The sequence below is a fragment of the Oncorhynchus keta genome, chromosome 20 (genome assembly GCF_023373465.1).
Source record: "Oncorhynchus keta strain PuntledgeMale-10-30-2019 chromosome 20, Oket_V2, whole genome shotgun sequence".
NCBI classification, from domain to species: domain Eukaryota; kingdom Metazoa; phylum Chordata; class Actinopteri; order Salmoniformes; family Salmonidae; genus Oncorhynchus; species Oncorhynchus keta.
The window spans coordinates 41,347,461-41,369,647 of record NC_068440.1 but is presented as its reverse complement, the minus strand read 5'-3'; the positions used below and the strand labels follow the sequence as shown (position 1 = coordinate 41,369,647).

At 45.6% G+C, this 22,187-nt stretch overlaps 2 protein-coding genes across 3 annotated transcripts in view; both read left to right on the top strand.

Moving 5' to 3' along the window:
• Positions 1-2,680: 2,680 nt before the first annotated feature.
• myclb (MYCL proto-oncogene, bHLH transcription factor b) lies at positions 2,681-17,106 on the top strand. Of its 2 annotated transcripts, XR_008073643.1 has the most exons (4): positions 2,681-3,158; positions 4,309-5,039; positions 12,784-13,632; positions 13,737-17,106. XR_008073643.1 is itself a non-coding variant. In XM_035768738.2 (3 exons), the coding sequence occupies exons 2-3, from the start codon at positions 4,370-4,372 to the stop codon at positions 13,554-13,556; spliced, it is 1,443 nt and encodes a 480-aa protein (XP_035624631.1). In that variant the 5' UTR covers positions 2,681-3,158; positions 4,309-4,369; the 3' UTR covers positions 13,557-17,106. The 2 variants fall into 2 exon arrangements, 1 of the variants encoding a protein (XP_035624631.1); XM_035768738.2 differs by having other exon boundaries at positions 12,784-17,106.
• Positions 17,107-17,872: 766 nt separating this feature from the next.
• The window catches only part of trit1 (tRNA isopentenyltransferase 1), a 93,399-nt gene continuing 89,084 nt past the window's right edge, over positions 17,873-22,187 (top strand). The window contains exon 1 of the mRNA XM_052472887.1: positions 17,873-18,075. Within this exon, the coding sequence (XP_052328847.1) occupies positions 17,917-18,075 (159 nt within the window). The 5' untranslated portion in view covers positions 17,873-17,916. The remainder of the gene's footprint in view (positions 18,076-22,187) is intronic.

The window sequence follows — 22,187 nt, the reverse complement described above, 5'->3', positions numbered from 1 at the left end:
TACATTATCTACTGGTTCTATCCCCTCTCAGTCAGCCCATTATCTACTGGCTCTACCCCTCAGTCAGCCCATTATCTACTGGCTCATTATCTACTGGTTCTATCCCCTCAGTCAGCCCATTATCTACTGGCTCTACCCCCTCAGTCAGCCCATTATCTACTGGCTCTACCCCTCAGTCAGCCCATTATCTACTGGCTCATTATCTACTGGCTCTATCCCCTCAGTCAGTACATTATCTACTGGCTCTATCCCCTCAGTCAGTACATTATCTACTGGCTCATTATCTACTGGCTCTACCCCTCAGTCAGCCCATTATCTACTGGCTCATTATCTACTGGCTCTACCCCCCTCAGTCAGCCCATTATCTACTGGCTCATTATCTACTGGCTCTACCCCTCAGTCAGCCCATTATCTACTGGCTCTACCCCCCTCAGTCAGCCCATTATCTACTGGCTCATTATCTACTGGCTCTATCCCCCTCAGTCAGCCCATTATCTACTGGCTCTACCCCCCTCAGTCAGCCCATTATCTACTGGCTCATTATCTATTGGCTCTATCCCCCTCAGTCAGCCCATTATCTACTGGCTCATTATCTACTGGCTCTACCCCCCTCAGTCAGCCCATTATCTACTGGCTCATTATCTACTGGCTCTATCCCCCTCAGTCAGCACATTATCTACTGGCTCTATCCCCCTCAGTCAGCTCATTATCTACTGGCTCTATCCCCCTCAGTCAGCACCATTATCTACTGGCTCTATCCCCTCAGTCAGCACATTATCTACTGGCTCTATCCCCTCAGTCAGCACATTATCTACTGGCTCTATCCCCTCAGTCAGCACATTATCTACTGGCTCTATCCCCTCAGTCAGCCCATTATCTACTGGCTCTATCCCCTCAGTCAGCACATTATCTACTGGCTCTATCCCCCCTCAGTCAGCCCATTATCTACTGGCTCTACCCCTTCAGTCAGCCCATTATCTACTGGCTCTATCCCCTCAGTCAGCACATTATCTACTGGTTCTATCCCCTCTCAGTCAGCCCATTATCTACTGGCTCTACCCCCTCAGTCAGCCCATTATCTACTGGCTCATTATCTACTGGCTCTATCCCCTCAGTCAGCACATTATCTACTGGCTCTATCCCCTCAGTCAGTACATTATCTACTGGTTCTATCCCTCTCAGTCAGCCCATTATCTACTGGCTCTACCCCCCTCAGTCAGCCCATTATCTACTGGCTCATTATCTACTGGTTCTATCCCCCTCAGTCAGCCCATTATCTACTGGCTCTACCCCCCTCAGTCAGCCCATTATCTACTGGCTCTACCCCCTCAGTCAGCCCATTATCTACTGGCTCATTATCTACTGGCTCTATCCCCCTCAGTCAGTACATTATCTACTGGCTCTATCCCCCTCAGTCAGTACATTATCTACTGGCTCATTATCTACTGGCTCTACCCCCCTCAGTCAGCCCATTATCTACTGGCTCATTATCTACTGGCTCTACCCCCCTCAGTCAGCCCATTATCTACTGGCTCATTATCTACTGGCTCTACCCCCCTCAGTCAGCCCATTATCTACTGGCTCATTATCTACTGGCTCTACCCCCCTCAGTCAGCCCATTATCTACTGGCTCATTATCTACTGGCTCTATCCCCCCTCAGTCAGCCCATTATCTACTGGCTCTACCCCCCTCAGTCAGCCCATTATCTTCTGGCTCATTATCTATTGGCTCTATCCCCCTCAGTCAGCCCATTATCTACTGGCTCATTATCTACTGGCTCTACCCCCCTCAGTCAGCCCATTATCTACTGGCTCATTATCTACTGGCTCTACCCCCCTCAGTCAGCCCATTAACTACTGGCTCATTATCTACTGGCTCATTATCTACTGGCTCTATATATATATATATTGAGTTTATATTGTTGTTTCGTATATAATACAGTTATTACTGATTCACATTCCACAATAGCCTACCAAGTATGATTTTAGGTGTAGAGAAGTAGTAGTATCTGCCTGTTTCCTCATGCGTGTGTGTTTCTGTCTGTCTGTGAGTCGACACCAGCTGTGTGTGTGTGTGTGTTTTGTGTTTGTCCGTCAGCAGCTGTTGATCAGATGTACTTGGCCAAGCAGAGCGCTGGCTTTGCTTCCCTATCGACTGAGAGACAGTGGGGGGGTCTTTCACATCACAACGCTGATAATGATCACATAGGATGCAGGTTAGGGCATCAGACACCACAGCCATATGTCCGGCACAACACACACACACACACACACACACACACACACACACACACACACACACACACACACATACACGCACACGCACACACACACACACACACACACACACACACACACACACACACACACACACACACACACACACACACACACACACACACACACACACACAAACACCACACACACAAACACACACAAACTTGTATTATTGCAACATATACAAAGCCCTACCCTTGTTTAAATGAAATGCCGCACATGTCATGGATAGAATAACGTATGTCTTATAACGAACTACCTGTTGTCCAATCGGGTCCCGTTAGGCATTTTTAACGGTCTTGGAAAAGGACTCCTTGGAAATGATTCTGGCCCTTTAACCGGTAGGCGGAGCCTCCTTACTGTCGTCCGCCTCTTATGTAAATCCCAGCCTCTCCTTCTTCCCGTGATATAGCGCAGCAGTCGGTTTGTATCCATAGCCAACTCTATCCTATCCAAGTCAAGGTTTGTGGGAGGTTTAAACCTACTAGTCTACTTTCTAATACCGTTTTGGTGAGCTTTCAACTGGAAGTAACAGCTAATTATAGCGAGAGTCGTTTACTGCAAGAATCTTCAGTTTCGCGGTGTTGGTCGGGCTACTCATTATAGGAATTAACGAAGAAGACGCAAGACGCTCCTTGGATTTCACCAACGCATAAAGGAGAACATCTTTATTTTTCCTTGCCTGAAAGGAAGACTTGTATTTGTGGACTAACGCCTACTAATAGAAGACAGCCTCCTTCGCAGTGTTTCGGGAAGTTTAGGTTGTAAATACGCCTGTGGGTCATTTATTTAGGCTAAGATTTACCAGTGGGATTGGACTGTATTTCCTCTCTTGCTTTTCAATGCTTTGTGAGAACGGGTGGTCGTCTACCGTAAAAACGGTGAGTGTTGCTCTGAAGACGTTTTCAAACTTTTTTTATTGCGCTATTTGGGAATTTTTCGATTTGGCCACAATTTTAAAGGGGGGGGGGTTATGCTAGTAGCCCCCCAAAATAAACAGACTGGATGATGTTGGAGAGGGTGGATGTATTTCACCGGTGTAGTTGGCAACGTTGTATTCGGTAACGCAACTATGTCGGGACACGGAGTTCTTTAGTTCTGTGTTCACTGTTGTTCGCTGCCAACACACTGACTCAACTCCAGCCACTTTAATCATGGGAGTTGATGGGAAATGATGTAAATATATCACTAGCCACTTTAAACAATGCTACCTTATATAATGTTACATACCCTACATTATTCATCTCATATGCATACGTATATACTGTACTCTATATCATCGACTGCATCCTTATGTAATACATGTATCACTAGCCACTTTAACTATGCCACTTTGTTTACATACTCATCTCATATGTATATACTGTACTCGATACCATCTACTGTATCTTGCCTATGCTGCTCTGTACCATCACTCATTCATATTTCCTTATGTACATATTCTTTATCCCCTTACACTGTGTATAAGACAGTAATTGTTAGTTAGATTACTTGTTGGTTATTACTGCATTGTCGGAACTAGAAGCACAAGCATTTCGCTACACTCGCATTAACATCTGCTAACCATGTGTATGTGACCATTAACATCTGCTAACCATGTGTATGTGACCATTAACATCTGCTAACCATGTGTATGTGACCAATAACATTTGATTTGATTTGGTTTGGTGGTAACAATCATTTGCGAGGTTGTTGTAGCCTGTTATTTGTTTCCCCTTCAGTGTAGTTATTATTATTATTATTAGAGGGTATTCGCCGGGGTGATTGGTTTCAATATCATTACTGAATCTAGAACCAAATAGCCATTTCAACACTTTTCAAGGATGCACAAGTCACTTGTGTTTTTAATGATAAATCGTGATAACCCACATTTCCTTAATTGAGAAGGATTCCCCCCCCCCTCACTAGATATTGACAGATGTGAAATGGCCAGAAACACAATAGTTGTATCATAACAGAATAATGTGTTAATCACAAGTGCAACATGCTGATTCCCAGTACTCTCTCCCCTTTCTCTCTCTGTGTCCCCAGTAAGGCTATTGATAACGGAGATAAGTGAAGAGTGCGCTCCCACGCCTGCCCTGACCTCTAGATGCCGGGCATAAACTCCACCAACGCCCCTCACTATGAGTCCGGCTGGGAGATGGAGTACGACCACTATCAACATTACTTCTACGACGACCACGATCCGGATGAGGATTTCTTTAAATCCACTGCGCCCAGCGAGGACATTTGGAAAAAATTCGAGCTAGTACCGACCCCGCCCATGTCCCCTATCCGGACTTTAGATGGGGCAGCCGGGGTCGGGATGGTCTACCCTTCGCTGGGGGACAAACTCGAGTGGGTGTCCCAGTTTTTGGGTCAAGAGGACGACCAGGATGTGCCGTGTAAATTCAGTTCCGCCGACGAGGCTTTGGGGAACCTGAGCTCCATTATCATCCAGGACTGCATGTGGAGCAGCTTCTCGGCGGGCAAACAGCTGGAGAAAGTTATCGGGGAGCGACACGCTTCCTGTCCCGGGTCGGGGTCGACCAAACCGGCCCCGCAGCAGGTGGGAGCTGGCATCAACACCACCGGGAGGGCGCAGTGTGTGACGATACCCACGGACGCTCCGGTTCTCAGTAGCTTGGCGACGGATTGCGTGGACCCAGGTGCTGTTCTCACCTTCCCCCTGACCGGGGGACTAACCGGGGGACTAACCGGGGGACCGTTCAAGAAACCTGCGGTGTCCTCCGGTTCCGAATCTCCCACAGACTCATCGGGTAAGTTACAAGTTCAACGTTGATCCGTAAACTGACTGTATGAAGGTCCTTTTAATGTCGTGAGGCTGGAACTCTGGATGCTGACAAGTTGCTATAGTATATAGTATATAGTATATAGTATATAGTATATATAGTATATAGTAAATATAGTATATATAGTATATAGTATATATAGTATATAGTATATAGTATATATATATAGTATATATACAGTAGTATATACATACTGGCCAATAAGCAACAACCTGGTCTCAGAGCATTTCATATTATTTCGTACGTAAATCTGCGACACTCCATGTTATGTTTAGTGTGATATGTATTCATTTGTGAATTTCCATCACCCATTTCATATAGGTTATGAATGACAATTCGTATATGTTGTAAATTTGCAAAACGTACAATATGTTACAAATTTGCAAATGTGATATGAATTTTAGTTAGGTGGCTAAAGTTAGCTAGGCTGTTTTTGTTTTTGAGAATAGTTAAGAACAAATTCTTATTTTACAATGACAGCCTACAAGAGCAGTGGGTGCAGTGGGTTAACTGGTCTAGGAACAGTGGGTTAACTGGTCTAGGAACAGTGGGTTAACTGGTCTAGGAACAGTGGCTTAACTGGTCTAGGAACAGTGGGTTAACTGGTCTAGGAACAGTGGGTTAACTGGTCTAGGAACAGTGGCTTAACTGGTCTAGGAACAGTGGGTTAACTGGTCTAGGAACAGTGGGTCAACTGGTCTGGGAACAGTGGGTTATCTGGTCTAGGAACAGTGGGTTAACTGGTCTAGGAACAGTGGGTTAACTGGTCTAGGAACAGTGGGTTATCTGGTCTAGGAACAGTGGGTTAACTGGTCTAGGAACAGTGGGTTAACTGGTCTAGGAACAGTGGGTTAACTGGTCTAGGAACAGTGGGTTAACTGGTCTAGGAACAGTGAGTTAACTGGTCTAGGAACAGTGGGTTATCTGGTCTAGGAACATCGGGTCAACTGGTCTCGGAACATCGGGTCAACTGGTCTAGGAACAGTGGGTCAACTGGTCTAGGAACAGTGGGGTTAACTGGGAACAGTGGGTTAACTGGTAGGAACAGTGGGTTAGGAACAGTGGGTTAACTGGTCTAGGAACAGTGGGGGTTAACTGGGGTCTAGGAACAGTGGGTTATCTGGTAGGAACATCGGGTCAACTGGTCGAACAGTGGGTTAACTGGTCTAGGAACAGTGGGTTATCGGGTCAAACCACTAGACTACCTGCTAACCACTAGGCTACCTGCCTCTAACCACTAGGCTACCTGCCTCTAACCACTAGGCTACCTGCCTCTAACCACTAGGCTACCTGCCTCTAACCACTAGGCTACCTGCCTCTATCCACTAGGCTACCTGCCTCTAACCACTAGGCTACCTGCCTCTATCCACTAGGCTACCTGCCTCTAACCACTAGGCTACCTGCCTCTATCCACTAGGCTACCTGCCTCTATCCACTAGGCTACCTGCCTCTAACCACTAGGCTACCTGCCTCTATCCACTAGGCTACCTGCGTCTAACCACTAGGCTACCTGCCTCTATCCACTAGGCTACCTGCCTCTATCCACTAGGCTACCTGCCTCTAACCACTAGGCTACCTGCCTCTCGGCTACCTGCCTCTAACCACTAGGCTACCTGCCTCTAACCATGAGGCTACCTGCCTCTAACCACTAGGCTACCTGCCTGTAACCATTAGACTACCTGCCCCTAACCATTAGACTACCTGCCCCTAACCACTAGGCTACCTGCCTCTAACCACTAGGCTACCTGCCTCTATCCACTAGGCTACCTGCCTCTATCCACTAGGCTACCTGCCTCTAACCACTAGGTTACCTGCCTCTAACCACTAGGCTACCTGCCTCTAACCACTAGGCTACCTGCCTCTATCCACTAGGCTACCTGCCTCTATCCACTAGGCTACCTGCCTCTATCCACTAGGCTACCTGCCCCTAACCACTCTGCTACCTGCCCCTAACCGCTCTGCTACCTGCCCCTAACCGCTCTGCTACCTGCCCCTAACCGCTCTGTTACCTGCCCCTAACCGCTCTGTTACCTGCCCCTAACCGCTCTGTTACCTGCCCCTAACCGCTCTGTTACCTGCCCCTAACCGCTCTGTTACCTGCCCCTAACCGCTCTGCTACCTGCCCCTAACCGCTCTGTTACCTGCCCCTAACCGCTCTGTTACCTGCCCCTAACCGCTCTGTTACCTGCCCCTAACCGCTCTGTTACCTGCCCCTAACCGCTCTGTTACCTGCCCCTAACCACTCTGCTACCTGCCCCTAACCACTCTGCTACCTGCCCCTAACCACTCGGCTACCTGTCTCTAACCACTCGGCTACCTGCCCCTAACCGCTCGGCTACCTGTCTCTAACCGCTCGGCTACCTGCCCCTAACCGCTCTGCTACCTGCCCCTAACCGCTCTGCTACCTGCCCCTAACCGCTCTGCTACCTGCCCCTAACCGCTCTGCTACCTGCCCCTAACCACTCTGCTACCTGCCCCTAACCACTCTGCTACCTGCCTCTAACCACTCTGCTACCTGCCCCTAACCACTCTGCTACCTGTCTCTAACCACTCGGCTACCTGCCTCTAACCACTCTGCTACCTGTCTCTAACCACTCGGCTACCTGTCTCTAACCACTCGGCTACCTGCCTCTAACCACTCGGCTACCTGCCCCTAACCACTCTGCTACCTGTCTCTAACCACTCGGCTACCTGCCCCTAACCACTCGACTACCTTCCTCTAACCACTCGGCTACCTGCCTCTAACCACTCGACTACCTTCCCCTAACCGCTCTGCTACCTGCCCCTAGCCGCTCTGCTACCTGCCCCTAGCCGCTCTGCTACCTGCCCCTAACCACTCGGCTACCTGCCTCTAATCACTCGACTACCTGCCTCTAACCACTCGACTACCTGCCTCCACCTCTTGCTATGTGTGACTATGTTTCATAAATATGCATGATATGGTAATTTCTTTATTTTCCTTTCAAGCTGCAACTTGTAACTTTTTAGAACTACATTTACATAAATGTGTTATAGATCTGTTATTCTTATTGTAAAGAAGTTTAAGAAGCAGGTAGATCTGTTCTATGTGCTATTTCTATGCATTCCAAGTTTAGTTTCTTTAACGTTTGGTTTTGTACACCGGCTTCAAAACAGCACCCTATCCCCTATATAGTGCATTACTTTAGACCAGAACCCTATGGCACCCAATTCCCTATATAGTGCACTACTTTAGACCAGAACCCTATGGCACCCAATTCCCTATATAGTGCACTACTTTAGACCAGAGCCCTATGGAACCCTATCCCCTATATAGTGCACTACTAGGGAATAGGGTTCCATTTGGGAAACAACCAGAGAGCATTAGTACTACTACCACTGGTTCCCTAGAGTCTGGTCAGTGAGTTGGAGCTGAAATTAGATGTCTATGATGTTAAATGAAGGCCCAGTGTTGAACAGCCACATTTTGACACAAGGCCATGATATATTTCTACATATTGGAATAGCTGAAGTTGTTACAGCCAAGATTTATTCTTTGTATAGTGAATGGCTGTAGTGAACTGGTTATTGCACGTGGCTTCAATGCTCGGCCTTGTTGCAAATTGAATGATTGTGGGGGGAACTCTGATAAAACCAGTGATTTTGCTCGGAGACTGAGGTCCCTTGTTATTACTCAGAATGTGAGAACACTAGCCACATATCATTCTGTCTCCCCCTCCTCCTCCCACCACGTGACTGAAATTAATAACCTGAGAGAGGGACTTTCCACTGGGCATGAGGTAGGCACTGATCGTGTGTCATACCCATTTCAGGTCATAGGATGTCATACTAATTTGGGCTTTTCATCTAGTAGAATTGAGGAAGAGACACAGGACCCACTTGTGTTTGACAACAGCTGATAATCAGATATGGCGACGCCTTGTACCAAAATAAACTAATGGTGGAATCGACTCAATTGTGCATTAGATGACGCCTTATCATGAATGAGCCCAGTATGGGGTGGATTAGATTTTACTGAACAGTATATTCAAAATAGTACCCAGTACGAGTAGTACCCAGTAAGTTGTACTAGTATTAGTAGTAGCCAGTATTAGGAGTAGCCAGTAGTAGCCAGTATTAGTAGTAGCCAGTACGAGTAGTGCCTAGTATGTCGTTTTAGTGGTAGGCAAGACTTTGACACAGATTTCAGACCTGTGTGATATGACGTTTAGAAGAGGGAGAGGGAGGGGGAGAGGGAGAGTGTGTGAAAGGTTGCTTGGAGTTCACTGTTCCAGAAGCTTTTACCCAGAACTCTCTGGGGTACGGCCTGCCAACGTGTGTGGATACAGATGCGAGCTTTTCATTTTTTATTATTCTCTCCAATTTCGTAGTATCCAATTAGTAGTTAGTCTCTACTCGTCGCCTCTCGAGTCCGTACGGGAGCTGCAGCGAAGGTCGAGAGCCGTGCGTCCTCCGAAACCCAACAAACTGCTTCTTGACACGGTGCCCGCTTAACCCAGAAGCCAGCCGCACCAATAAGACGGTGTCTGAGTGCAGGGCCTGCACCGCGGGAGTCACTAGGGCGCGATGGGACAAGGACATCCCTGCCGGCAAAACCCTCCCCTAACCCACCGCTGGGACAATTGTGCGCCGCACCATGGGTCTCGTGGCTGCGACAGAGCCTGGACTCGAACCCAGAATCTCTAGTGGCACAGCTAGCACTGCGGTGCAATGCCTTAGACCACTGTGCCACTCAGGAGGCCATCAGCAAGCTTACCGGTACACACTTTCCCTGAAATAAAGTACACAAGGGACTTAATTTCTAATAAGGAGAACATCAGACCTCTCTGAAATGAAAATGGATTACCCTCCCTTTAGCCAAATATATAATTTACCTAACCCCTCCCTGAACGCTTAAAAGAAAATAGTGACTCTCCCTACATCCACTTTATTTTAATTATTATTTTGGATAGCAGAGCAACAGGTCTACCATTTTCCCCCTCACTTCTAGGACAGACCAGAGCCTTTACAGATAGGCAGTTTTACACAGTTCTTCTTCGTCCTGTAACCATGGCAACACAGGAGTTTTGATCGAGCTACGGGACAGAAAGTTGTGGGGCCACCGTGAAACAGAGTTGGGGGGGGGGGTGAAAGAATCTTCTTTACAGAAAAAGCATTGCATGAAAATGTTCATTGTAATTCGCAGCTTTGAGGAGAAAAAAAAATGCCTTTTTCATAAATATTTTCACGTAATTCTACATGTCAGCAGAATCTTTTTTTTTTTACATTTAATACCACACAAATAACCAAAATAACAGGCTAAGAATAGACAGGGAGATGTGCCCGTGTTCATCTTATCATATTTCTTCAACGGCAGATCCTGTTTGCACGTAACGACATCTGAGAAGTCATTAGGAATCCCAGCATGGTACTTTAGGCTTAGTAGTGGTTCGAGCGTTGGACTAGTAACCGCAAGGTTGCTGGATCAAATCCCAGAGCTGACAAGGTAAAAATCTGTCTTTCTGCCCCTGAGCAAGGCAGTTAATTAACCCACTGTTCCCCAGGCGCCGATGACGTGGATGTCGTTTTTTTAAGTCAGCCCCACCTCTGATTCAGAGGGGTTGGGTTAAATGTGGAAGACTCATTCAGTTGTACAACTGACTAGGTGTCCCTTTACAGTATATAATCGGATCCCTTCATGATCTATAGGCTATGGGTCATTTGATTAAAACTAAAGAGCCAATACTTTATTGTACACCCTGCAGAGAATCAGAGCTGCATTAGGCACACATCTATATACATACATACATACTACCTTTCAAAAGTTTGGGGTCACTTAGAAATGTCCTTGTTTTCCATGAAAACATACATGAAATGAGTTGCAAAATGAAAGAAAATATTGTCAAGATGTTGACAAGTTTATAAATAATGCTTTTTAATTTAAATAATAATTGTCCTCCAAACTTCGCTTTTGTCAAAGAATCCTCCATTTGTAGCAATTACAGCCTTGCAGACCTTTGGCATTCTAGTTGTCAATTTGTTGAGGTAATCTGAAGAGATTTCACCCCATGCTTCCTGAAGCACCTCCCACAAGATGGATTGGCTTGATGGGCACTTCCTACGTACCATACAGTGAAGCTGCTCCCACAGCAGCTCAATAGGGTTGACATCCGGTGACTGTGATGGCCACTCCATTAGACCGAATACCAGCTGACTGCTTCTTCCCTAAATAGTTATTGCATAGTTTAGAGCTGTGCTTTGGGTCGTTGTCTTGTTGTAGGAGGAAATTGGCTCCAATTTAAGCGCCGTCCACCAGGTGTGGCACGGCGTTGCAAAATGGAGTGATAGACTTCCTTCATCAAGATCCCTTTTACCCTGTACTAATCTCCCACTTTACCACCACCAAAGCACCCCCAGACCATCACATTTCCTCCACCATGCTTGACAGACGGCGTCAAGAACTCCTCCATCTTTCCATTTGTTTCTGTGTCTCACGAATGTTCTTCTTTGTGATCCGAACACCTCAAACTTAGATTAGTCTGTTCATAACACTTTTTCCCCAATCTTCCTCTGTCCAGTGTCTGTGTTCTTTTGTCCTTGCCCATCTTAATCCTTTCTTTTTATTGGCCAGTCTCAAAATAAGGCTTTTTCTTTGTAACTCTGCCTAGAAGGCCAGCATCCCGGAGTTGCCTCTTAGCTGTCGACGTTGAGACTGGTGTTTTTGCGGGTACTATTTAATGAAGCTGCCAGTTGAGGACTTGTGAGGCGTCTGTTTCTCAAACTAGACACTCTAATGTACTTGTCCTCTTGCTCAGTTGTGCACTGGGGCCTCCCACTCCTCTTTCTATTCTGGTTAGAGCCAGTTTGCTCTGTTCTGTGAAGGGAGTAGTACACAGCGTTGTCCGAGATCTTCAGTTTCTTGGCAATTTCTCACATGGAATAGCCTTCATTTCTCAGAACAAGAATAGACACGAGTTTCAGGAGAAAGGTATTTGTTTCTGGACATTTTGTGCCTGTAATCGAACCCACAAATGCTGATGCTCCAGATACTCAACTAGTCTAAAGAAGGCCAGTTTTATTGCTTCCTTAATCAGCACAACAGGTTTCAGCTCTACTAACATAATTGCAAAAGGGTTTTCTAATGATCAATTAGCCTTTTAAAAATGATACACTTGGATTAGCTAACATAACATGCCATTGGAACACAGGAGTGATGGTTGCTGATAATGAGCCTCTGTAGATATTCCATTAAAAATCTGCCGTTTTCCAGCTACAATAGTAATTTATAACATTAACAATGTCTACACTGTATTTCTGATCTATTTTATGTCATTTTAAATGGACAAAAAAATGTGCCTCTTTCAAAAACAAGGACATTTCTAAGTGACCCTGACCTTTTGACCTTTTTAACTTTTAGTGTGTATATAGCCTAATAAGAAACTCATTCTAAAACACCGAAATATTGACCCCCCCTTTCTTTTCCCTCCCCAATTTCTTGGTATCCAATTGGTAGTTTTGTCAAATGACTAAACCCTCCCAAGTTCATTTTATACTATTTTAAACTGTTTAAAAATAATAATTTGTATTTCCTGTTTGTGTTTATTGTGAACATAAAAGGGTAAATAAAGTGATTTTAGAAAGGATCACGTGAATAAACGTCATGCGCATAGTAGTTGATTATCTTCGTTTCAGAAGTTTATCTTTGATTTGTTTGTTTTGCTCTGGTCACTAAACATCTCTATTGCTTCTCCAGATGATGAATCTAGTGATGATGAGGACGAAGAGGAGATTGATGTGGTGACTGTGGAACACAAGCAGTACAAGCCCCGGCGGCTGGCCAACGGCAGGCTGAACGGGCGGACGCCGGTGACCATCACAGTCGGAGCGGACCCTGTGGACCCGAAACACTTCCACATCTCTATCCACCAACAGCAGCATAACTACGCTGCGCCTTCCCCGGACACACACAAACATCCCGAGCCCCCCAGGAAGAGAGTCCGACACGAGCCCCTGAACTCTTCTCATAACTTCTCAAACTCATCTCACCCCAAGCCACACCCAGGCCCCGCCTCAACCAATCAGAACCCTGAGAGCAAACCACCTCACGTCGCAGTGGCTACGGCCGGTTCGGAGTCACCTGACGCCAACACACTCATCCTTGCCTCCTCCCCCTCGAACTCTCCCCCATCCTCCTCCCACCGCCACCTCTCCTCCTTGAAGTCCTGCTCCCACCCCTGCAGCCCCCAGTCCTCCGACTGTGAGGACACGGACAAACGCAAGACTCACAACTTCCTGGAACGTAAACGGCGCAATGACCTGCGCTCTCGTTTCCTGGCGCTGCGGGACAACATCCCTGGCTTGGCAGAGTGCCCCAAGACACCCAAGGTGGCCATCCTGACACGTGCCACTGAGTACCTGGCGCAGCTGCATTCTAGCGAGCGCCAGCGGGCACAGGAGAAACGTCAGCTGAAGGCCAGGCACCAGCAGCTACTCCGCAGGTTGGCACAGCTCAAACAATGCCCCTGAACTGACTGGCATACTGACTGGCAGGCTGGCAAAGCTCAAACATTATCTCTGAACTGACTGGCATACTGACTGGCAGGCTGGCAAAGCTCAAACATTATCTCTGAACTGACTGGCATACTGACTGGCAGGCTGGCAAAGCTCAAACATTATCTCTGAACTGACTGGCATACTGACTGGCAGCGACCTCTAGTCGACAGAAACCAGGACTCTCATTAACTGGCAGGCTTGCAGGGAGAGAAGCCCAAGTTGTATGCTTTGCTGAACCCTATATTATAAACCAGGACTGAGTCAAAACCAGGGACGGATCTCAAGCCTATATTATTAAACCAGGACTGAGTCAAAACCAGGGACGGATCTGAAGCCTATATTATTAAACCAGGACTGAGTCAAAACCAGGGACGGATCTCAAGCCTATATTATAAACCAGGACTGAGTCAAAACCAGGGACGGATCTCAAGCCTATATTATTAAACCAGGACTGAGTCAAAACCAGGGACGGATCTCAAGCCTATATTATAAACCAGGACTGAGTCAAAACCAGGGACGGATCTCAAGCCTATATTATTAAACCAGGACTGAGTCAAAACCAGGGATGGATCTCAAGCCTATATTATTAAACCAGGACTGAGTCAAAACCAGGGATGGATTTGAGAGGATTTTCTTGCTCTTGTTGGCCCAATCCCAAATGGATCCCTTTGCCCCTATTCGTAGGAAAGCGGTTCAAGATCTGCAAGGACAACAACGATCAAGGGAAAGGACATTGTGGGTTTAGTGTTGGGATGGGGTTGTGAACTCCCAGACACACACACACACACACACACACACACACACACACACACACAGGATGAGATTAAGGAGCGAAGACACGAACGGTCACTTTGTGGGGTGGGGAAGTGGGTTATAATGTGGTGTTAGGGTTCTGTTGTTTTGCACATTTGCTTCAGAGTGATTGACAGAGCAATCATCTCGTCAGGAAGGACAGTAACATGATGTCACGTGATCATAGTTTTGTTATTTTGGGGGGGGGGGGTTCTGGGCTGGCATTTTATCTCTCTGTTATATCTACCAAATTAATAAAGTATGTAAATATTTTAATGTTAAGTCATGTTTCCCGATTGGAAGATGATTTGTTAATGAGAAGTTATCATGCCAAGTAGGCGGTGTGAGATTTGGCGGTGTGAGATTAGGCGGTGTGAGATTAGGCGGTGTGAGATTCGGCGGTGTGAGATTTGATTGTATGCATGTGTAAAGAAGATTATCCCTCGCTACAGCAACAACGGCTCAGATGGAGTTGGTGTTGACATGAGAACATCATGAGAAATAGTCCTAAACTAAATACATTTTTGATCAACTCTGAAACTCAACAATATCTTTATACTTTCAGTGCCATTTTGAAACCAGTCAGTGACTAATGGATTTTTTTTATAATGATCAAAATGTTAGCCATTGCAAACAATGGCAGTTCATTTGAAACGGACAGGAAATGGAACATCTGCTTGTCCATGTTAACGTTGCCCCTATTATATTTGCCAACCTTATTTCCTGTTATTGTCTAAGACTGTATGGTCCATCGATTGTGCATTGTGTTCAGATCAGCCTGCGTGTGTGTGTGTGTGTGTTATTTGTGTGTGTGTGTGTGTGTGTGTGTGTTATTTGTGTGTGTGTGTGTTTGCATGTCTCCTTCTGTGTGTTACATATGAGTATCCTTCTATACAGTCCCTAATGAACCAAAACCAGAGCTTTCAGATTTAATTCTATTTTCTTTCCTGTCACTGGCTTAACTCAAATTTCAAAATGCTTTTTTTTGTTGTTGTTGTTTTTAGTAAAAAGGTGAAGTAAATAAACATTCAAATAATAACATGGTTGAAACGTTACTTTGATCACACTTGCCACTTTGACAATGTTCTCAATGCCTGTTTTTCTTTACAGTTATAATTTAGTTTTTTTGTTGGTTTGTACAAAAGGTCAGAGTTTTGTACTATATTTTCCTACAGTGTTTTTTGTTGTTGTGAGCTGATGTGGTTGGTATGGCTGTTATGTGCTGCCCCTCACTCTCTCCCTACCCCACTCTCTCTCACCGCCCTCCCGGTCTCTCTCACCCTTCCCTGCTCAAACTAATCACTATCAAGCCCGCACTTTCTAAAATCTCACAATAGGGCACCTAAGAGGATGTAGTTCTTAAAGGCCTTGGCCGGTCGGTGCGTAGCCTGAAGTGAACCCACTGTCTCAGCCCCTCCCTCCACTCCTCCCCCCAGGGAACCCACTGTCTCAGCCCCTCCCTCACCCCCAGGGAACCCACTGAATCAGCCCCTCATCCCTAGGGTACCCACTGTCTCAGCTCCTCCCTCCTTCACCCCCAGGGAACCCACTGTCTCAGCCCCTCCCTCACCCCTAGTGAACCCACTCTCAGCCCTATCCTCCCTCCCTCACCCCCAGGGAACCCACTGTCTCAGCCCCTCCCTCACCCCTAGTGAACCCACTCTCAGCCCTATCCTCCCTCCCTCACCCCCCAGTGAACCCACTGTCTCAGCCCCTCCCACCAGCTGTATCACAGCATGTTAGTTAACTCTGGGGGTGATTAGTTGAAGCCATAGCAACAGAGAAGCTCTGAAACTACGGTTGTGTGCCAAATGGTTCCCTCTATAGTAATCCACTACTGACTAGAACCCTATGGGCCCTAATCCATTTATAGTGCACGCCCCAAGAACTCTATGGGCCCTGGTACAAAAAAAATATTGTATAATGTAGGGAATAGGGTGCCATAGGAGATGAGCACTCATCCTGTAGTGTAACAGACTTGATGATGTATTTTTAATATAACCTACTCAGTGGCCTGTCATCATCCTTGTTACTGAGAGAGAGAGAGATCTCAGGATTACCTCGGTAGGAGCGCTGATCTAGGATCAGTTTTGGCATATAGATAAAACAATAATAATAAGATTAGAAATGGACAGATTCTAGATCAGCACTCCTACTCTCAGATGTGTTGTGGATATGGGCCCAGGGAGCGAGAGGATTAGATTGGGTGGCAACTATTTTTGTTTTGTTTTGGGCAGCCTGGTTTCAGAAGGTGAGCTGCTACTAATGTTAACCCTGAAAGCTTGGATTACTCCCTCTGCCTCCCACAGAGTAGCGAGGGCGAGCGTAGAGCGGAACGATGGAGAGGGTGAGATAGTAGGGGAAAGGGCAGTTGGAAGAGAGAGAGAGAGAGTAGGAAGGAAGGGAGGGCAAAACTATAGTATCTCTTCACTTTCACTACTTTCTTCATCTGTTCTTTCAGCACATACCATCAGTAGCCTGTATTTATCTCTTGTAACGCAAGGTCTATTAGCGCCGCCTCAGGATTGGCTGTAAGCCCATTGTAGTTTTGATTTGATTTGTCACTGGTCTCTGTGTGTTAGACAGTCATTTTGGCAGTGGGCCATACTACACTTCACTCTGGGAATTCTAATATGGTGGCAGGCAGCCTTGTCTCAAGCACTTTGTTTTCAGTACCTCAAGCCTATATGTACAGGGAGAATCAGACCAATGTAATAAATTCAAAACATCACCTCAGTCTCTTCTCTTTTTTGTCTAGCCTGTTTTCTTGTTCATATATACTGACAATGACAATATCACAGGAATGTTCTGGAATCATTCACACCACAGGAAGTTGGTGGCATCTTAATTGGGGAGCACAGGCTCAGACTTGTGGGAAGACCTATTTTTCTTGCTAGTGTTTTCCTGAAGTGAGCTTGACTGTTAGTAGGGCACTGGGCTGACTGCTTCACTTTTCAGGGTTGAGGGGAAAACAAGCTATTTTTCAGAGGAGAGGTGTGTCCTTGTACTTTAAAATCAACACATGTGCAAGTAAGAAGTGAAAACTACTCCCACTCTTCAATGGCCTTCTCCATGGAAACATCTCGGCCTCATTGCCATAGCAACACGTATCTAAAGTTACTATGGCTCTACTCCCCCCAGTTTCTATAGTAACCCTTACAAGATCGATTTGCTGGGAGAAGCCCTCCCCTTTAGTAAAGTAAATCAACAACAGAAAATACAGCCTATTATTATTGGTTTATGAACGACACTACAATGATACAAATGTAGTGTTGTCTTTGTCCACATAACAGCCTAATATGTTTTTTTGGGGGATGCAGGCTATTATAAACGGTGAGATACATATTTAGGTTTAGTGTACAATTTTTCTATAGTCTTGTGGACCAAAATACCTTCCGTCTTCACTCGACCTCTTTAAAAAAAAAATCAAAGCTGGTGCCATGGGAACCTCTTGCCGTTGCCTAGTTACAGAGCCCGCCTCATATCCGGTCTCAGTTCTTAGGCGCGTGTCTGATCAGCTGGGAACGACGGTAAAAGCAACATGGCGGCGCCCGTGCGAGGCTTGCAGTGTGCTCTGAAAAAGAGTATTGTACCACCGTTAGTCGTGATTTTAGGAGCAACCGGTACTGGGAAGTCTAAACTGGCGATTGAAATTGGTAAACGACGTCAGGGAGAGATAATCAGTGCCGATTCCATGCAGGTAAGAGGACACACGCGTCGTGGATGTGACATACTGTGTGGTAGGATTTGGAGAGAACGAGGTTTATGTCTAGTGAACTACTTTTATCAGATTTCAGGCGTATTTCGTAACTGACTTACCTTATGAATGCTGCCAATTCGCTGTCCAAACGGGTTCTTAGTTTGCGTGTTTTTTAAAAAAGTTAACGTTAGTTAACCTGCTGTGGGTATTTTGCCTGAATTCACACGGATGTCTATATAGCTAGGTACTGTATCTGAGTGAGAATTGGAAGGATATCACGCCTCAGTCACACCGATCGTAATATTTGCAATTTGGTACACCAGAAGTAGGTTAATTTCCAATGCAACGCGGCGTTTGCCTTGCAGCATCACAGAGGCGGTGTGGTTGGATTTATTGAACAGAAGGTGGAAGTTGAACACGTATCCGATTGATACTGCGTTTTATTTTGTGCAATTTCGTTATCGGTTTGGTTGCTGTTGCAGGGACGCATGCCAACCTCGCCCCCCTCCAATTTGCCCCCTCCACTCGCCAGCAGATTCCAATAGAGTACCACTGTACGAGTCATAATACCTATAAACCTAGAGGTCAAACGGGTAATAAATCAATAAATGAAATGCTAATATGGCTATCATAAAGAACTAGAAATGCCGCGATGATCTGGCCGTGACTGGCAAATCGAGGCAAATGTAAGAATATCTGGATTTGAAAATAAGACGGCTGCACACTCTAGGAGCTCAGATGAAAACATGTAATTACCAACGTTTCGACAGCCAAGCTGTCTTTATCAGGGTCTTCAAGAGTATCTGGATTAACTATATAATGTTAGCTAAATGTAGTATTGAATAAATACATTTTATTTAAAAAGGAAATGGCTTGGGCGAGTTTTAACTTGACACAACTGTTAGCAAAGGTATTTTTATACATGTTTATTTAACCAGGTATTTATATATATATATATAACCCTTTATTTAACCAGGTATTTATATATAACCCTTTATTTAACCAGGTATTTATATATATATAACCCTAAACATTTTATTTAACCAGGTATTTATATATATATAACTCTAAACCTTTTTATTTAACCAGGTAGGCCAGTTGAGAACCAGTTCTCATTTACATCTGTGACCTGGCCAAGATAAAGCAAAGCAGTTAGACAAAAACCAACAACACAGAGTTGCACAAACAAATGTACAGTCAATAATACAACAGAACAGTTTATATACAGTGTGTTCAAATGGCATGAGGAGGTAAGGCAATAAATAGGCCATAGTGGTGAAGTAATTACAATTTAACAGATTAACACTGGAGTGATAGATGTGCAGATGATGATAATGTGCAAGTAGAAATACTGGTGTGCAAAAAAGTAAATTAAAAACAATATGGGGATGAGGTAGATCGGTTGGGCTAATTACAGATGGGCTATGTACTGCTGCAGCGATTGGTAAGATGCTCAGATAGCTGATGCTTAAAGTTAGAGAGATATGTCTCCAATGTAAGCGTTTTTTTATTTGTATTTATTTTTATGTCAAAACATATATATTTTTTGCAATCCGATCCAGTCATTGGCAGCAGAGAACTGGAAAGAAAGGCTGCCAAAGTAGGTGTTGGCTTTGGGGATGATGAGATGCACGTGCTCCAGCAGGTGTTACGGGTGGGTGTTATGGTGACCAGTGAGCTGAGATAAGGCGGAGCTTTACCTAGCATAGACTTATAGATGACCTGGAGCCAGCGGGTCTGGCGACGAATATGTAGCTAGGGCCAGCCAAAGAGAGCATACAGGTCGCAGTGGTGGGTGGTATATGGGGCTTTGGTGATAAAATGGATGGCACTGTGATAGACTGCATCCAGTTTGCTGAGTACAGTGTTTGAGGCTATTTGTAAATGACATCGCTGAAGTCAAGGATTGGCAGGATAGTCAGTTTTATGAGGGTGTTTTTGGCAGCGTGAGTGAAGGAAGCTTTGTGGTGAAATAGGAAGCCAATTGTAGATTTTAATTTTGGATTGGAAATGTTTAATATGAGTCTGGAAGAAGAGTTTACAGTCTAGCCAGACACCTAGGTATTTGTAAATGTCCACATTTTCTAAGTCAGAACTGTCCAGAGTAGTGATGCTATGCGGGTGTGTGTGGGCAGCGATCCGTTGAAAAGCATGAATTTAGTTTTACCAGCGTTTTAAGAGCAGTTGGAGGCCATGGAGGGAGTGTTGTATGGCATTGAAGCTCGTTTGGAGGTTTAACACAGTGTCCAAAGATGGGCCAGATGTATACAGAATGGTGTCGTCTGCGTAGAGGTGGATTAGGGAATCACTGCAGCAAGAACAACATCGTTGACATATACTGAGAAAAGCCTCAGCCCGAGAATTGAACCCTGTGGTACCCCCATAGAGACTGCCAGAGGTCCGGACAACATGCCCTCTGATTTGACACACTGAACTCTATCTGAAAAGTAGTTGGTGAACCAGGCAAGGCAGTAATTTGAGAAACCAAGACTGTTGAGTCTGCCGATAAGAATGCAGTGATTGACAGAGTCAAAAGCCTTGGCCAGGTCGATGAAGACGGCTGCACAGTACTGTCTTTTATCAGTGGCAGTTATGATATCGTTTAGTACCTTGAGGGTGGCTGAGATGAACCTGTGACCAGCTCGTGAACCGGATCGCACAGTTGAGAATGTACGGTGGGATTCGAATTGGTCAGTGATCTGTTTGTTAACTTGGCTTTCGAAGACTTTAGAAAGGCAGGGACGAATGGATATAGGTCTGTAACAGTTTGGGTCTAATGTCTCCCCCTTTGAAGAGCTTTCAAATCTTTAGGGATCTTGGATGATACGAAAGAGAGGTTGAACAGACTGGTAATTGGGGTTGCAACACTGGAGGTGGACAATTTTAGAAAGAGGGTCCAGATTGTCTAGCCCAACTGATTTGTACGGGACCAGGTTTTGCAGCTCTTTCAGAACATCTGCTATCTGGATTTGGGTGAAGTAGAAGCTGGCGAAGCTTGGGCGAGTAGCTGCGGGAGGTGCGGAGCTATTGGCAGGGGTTGGGGTAGCCAGGAGTAAGCATGGCCAGCCGTAGAGGGATGCTTGTTGAAATACTCAATTATCGTGGATTTATCGGTGGTGACAATGTTTCCTAGCCTCAGTGCAGTGGGCAGCTGGGAGGAGGTGCTCCTGTTCTCCATGGACTTTAGTGTCCCAGAACCTTTTGGAGTTAGAGATACAGGATGCAAACTTCTGCTTGAAAAAGCTAGCCTTTGCTTTCCTAATTGACTGCGTGTATGGTTTCTGATTTCCCTGAACAGTTGCATATCGCGGGGACTATTCGATTCTAGTGCAGTCCACCACAGGATGTTTTTGTGCTGGTTTAGGGCATTCAGGTCTGGAGTGAACCAAGGACTATATCTGTTCTTAGTTCTACATTACTTCAAAGGGGCATGCTTATTTAAGATGGTGAGGAAATTCTTTTTAAAGAACGACCAGGCATCCTTGACTGACGGGATGAGGTCAATATCCATCCAGGATACCCGGGCCAGGTCGATTAGAAAGGCCTGCTCTCAGAAGTGTTTTAGGGAGCGCTTGACAGTGATGAGGGGAGGTCGTTTGACCGCGGACCCATTACGGATGCAGGCAATGAGGCAGTGATCACTAAGATCCTGATTGAAAACAGCCGAGGTGTATTTGGAGGGCAAGTTGGTCAGGAAAATATCTGAGGGTGCACATGTTTACGGATTTAGGGTTGTACCTGGTGGGTTCCTTGATAATTTGTGAGATTGAGGGTATCTAGTTTAGATTCTAGGACTGCTGGGGTGTTAAGCATATCCCAGTTTAGGTCACCTAACAGAATGAACTCTGAAGCTAGATGGGGGGCGATCAATTCACAAATGGTGTCCAGGGCACAGCTGGGAGCTGATGGGGGGGTAATCAATTCACATTTGGTATCCAATCAGCTGAGAGCTGAGGGGGGGGGTCTGTAACAGTGAGAGACTTATTTCTGGAGAGATTCATTTGTAAAATTAGAAGCTTGAACTGTTTGGGCGAAGACCTGGAAAGTATGACAGAACTCTGCAAGCTATCTCTGCGGTAGATTGTAACTCCTCCCCCTTTGGCAGTTCTTTC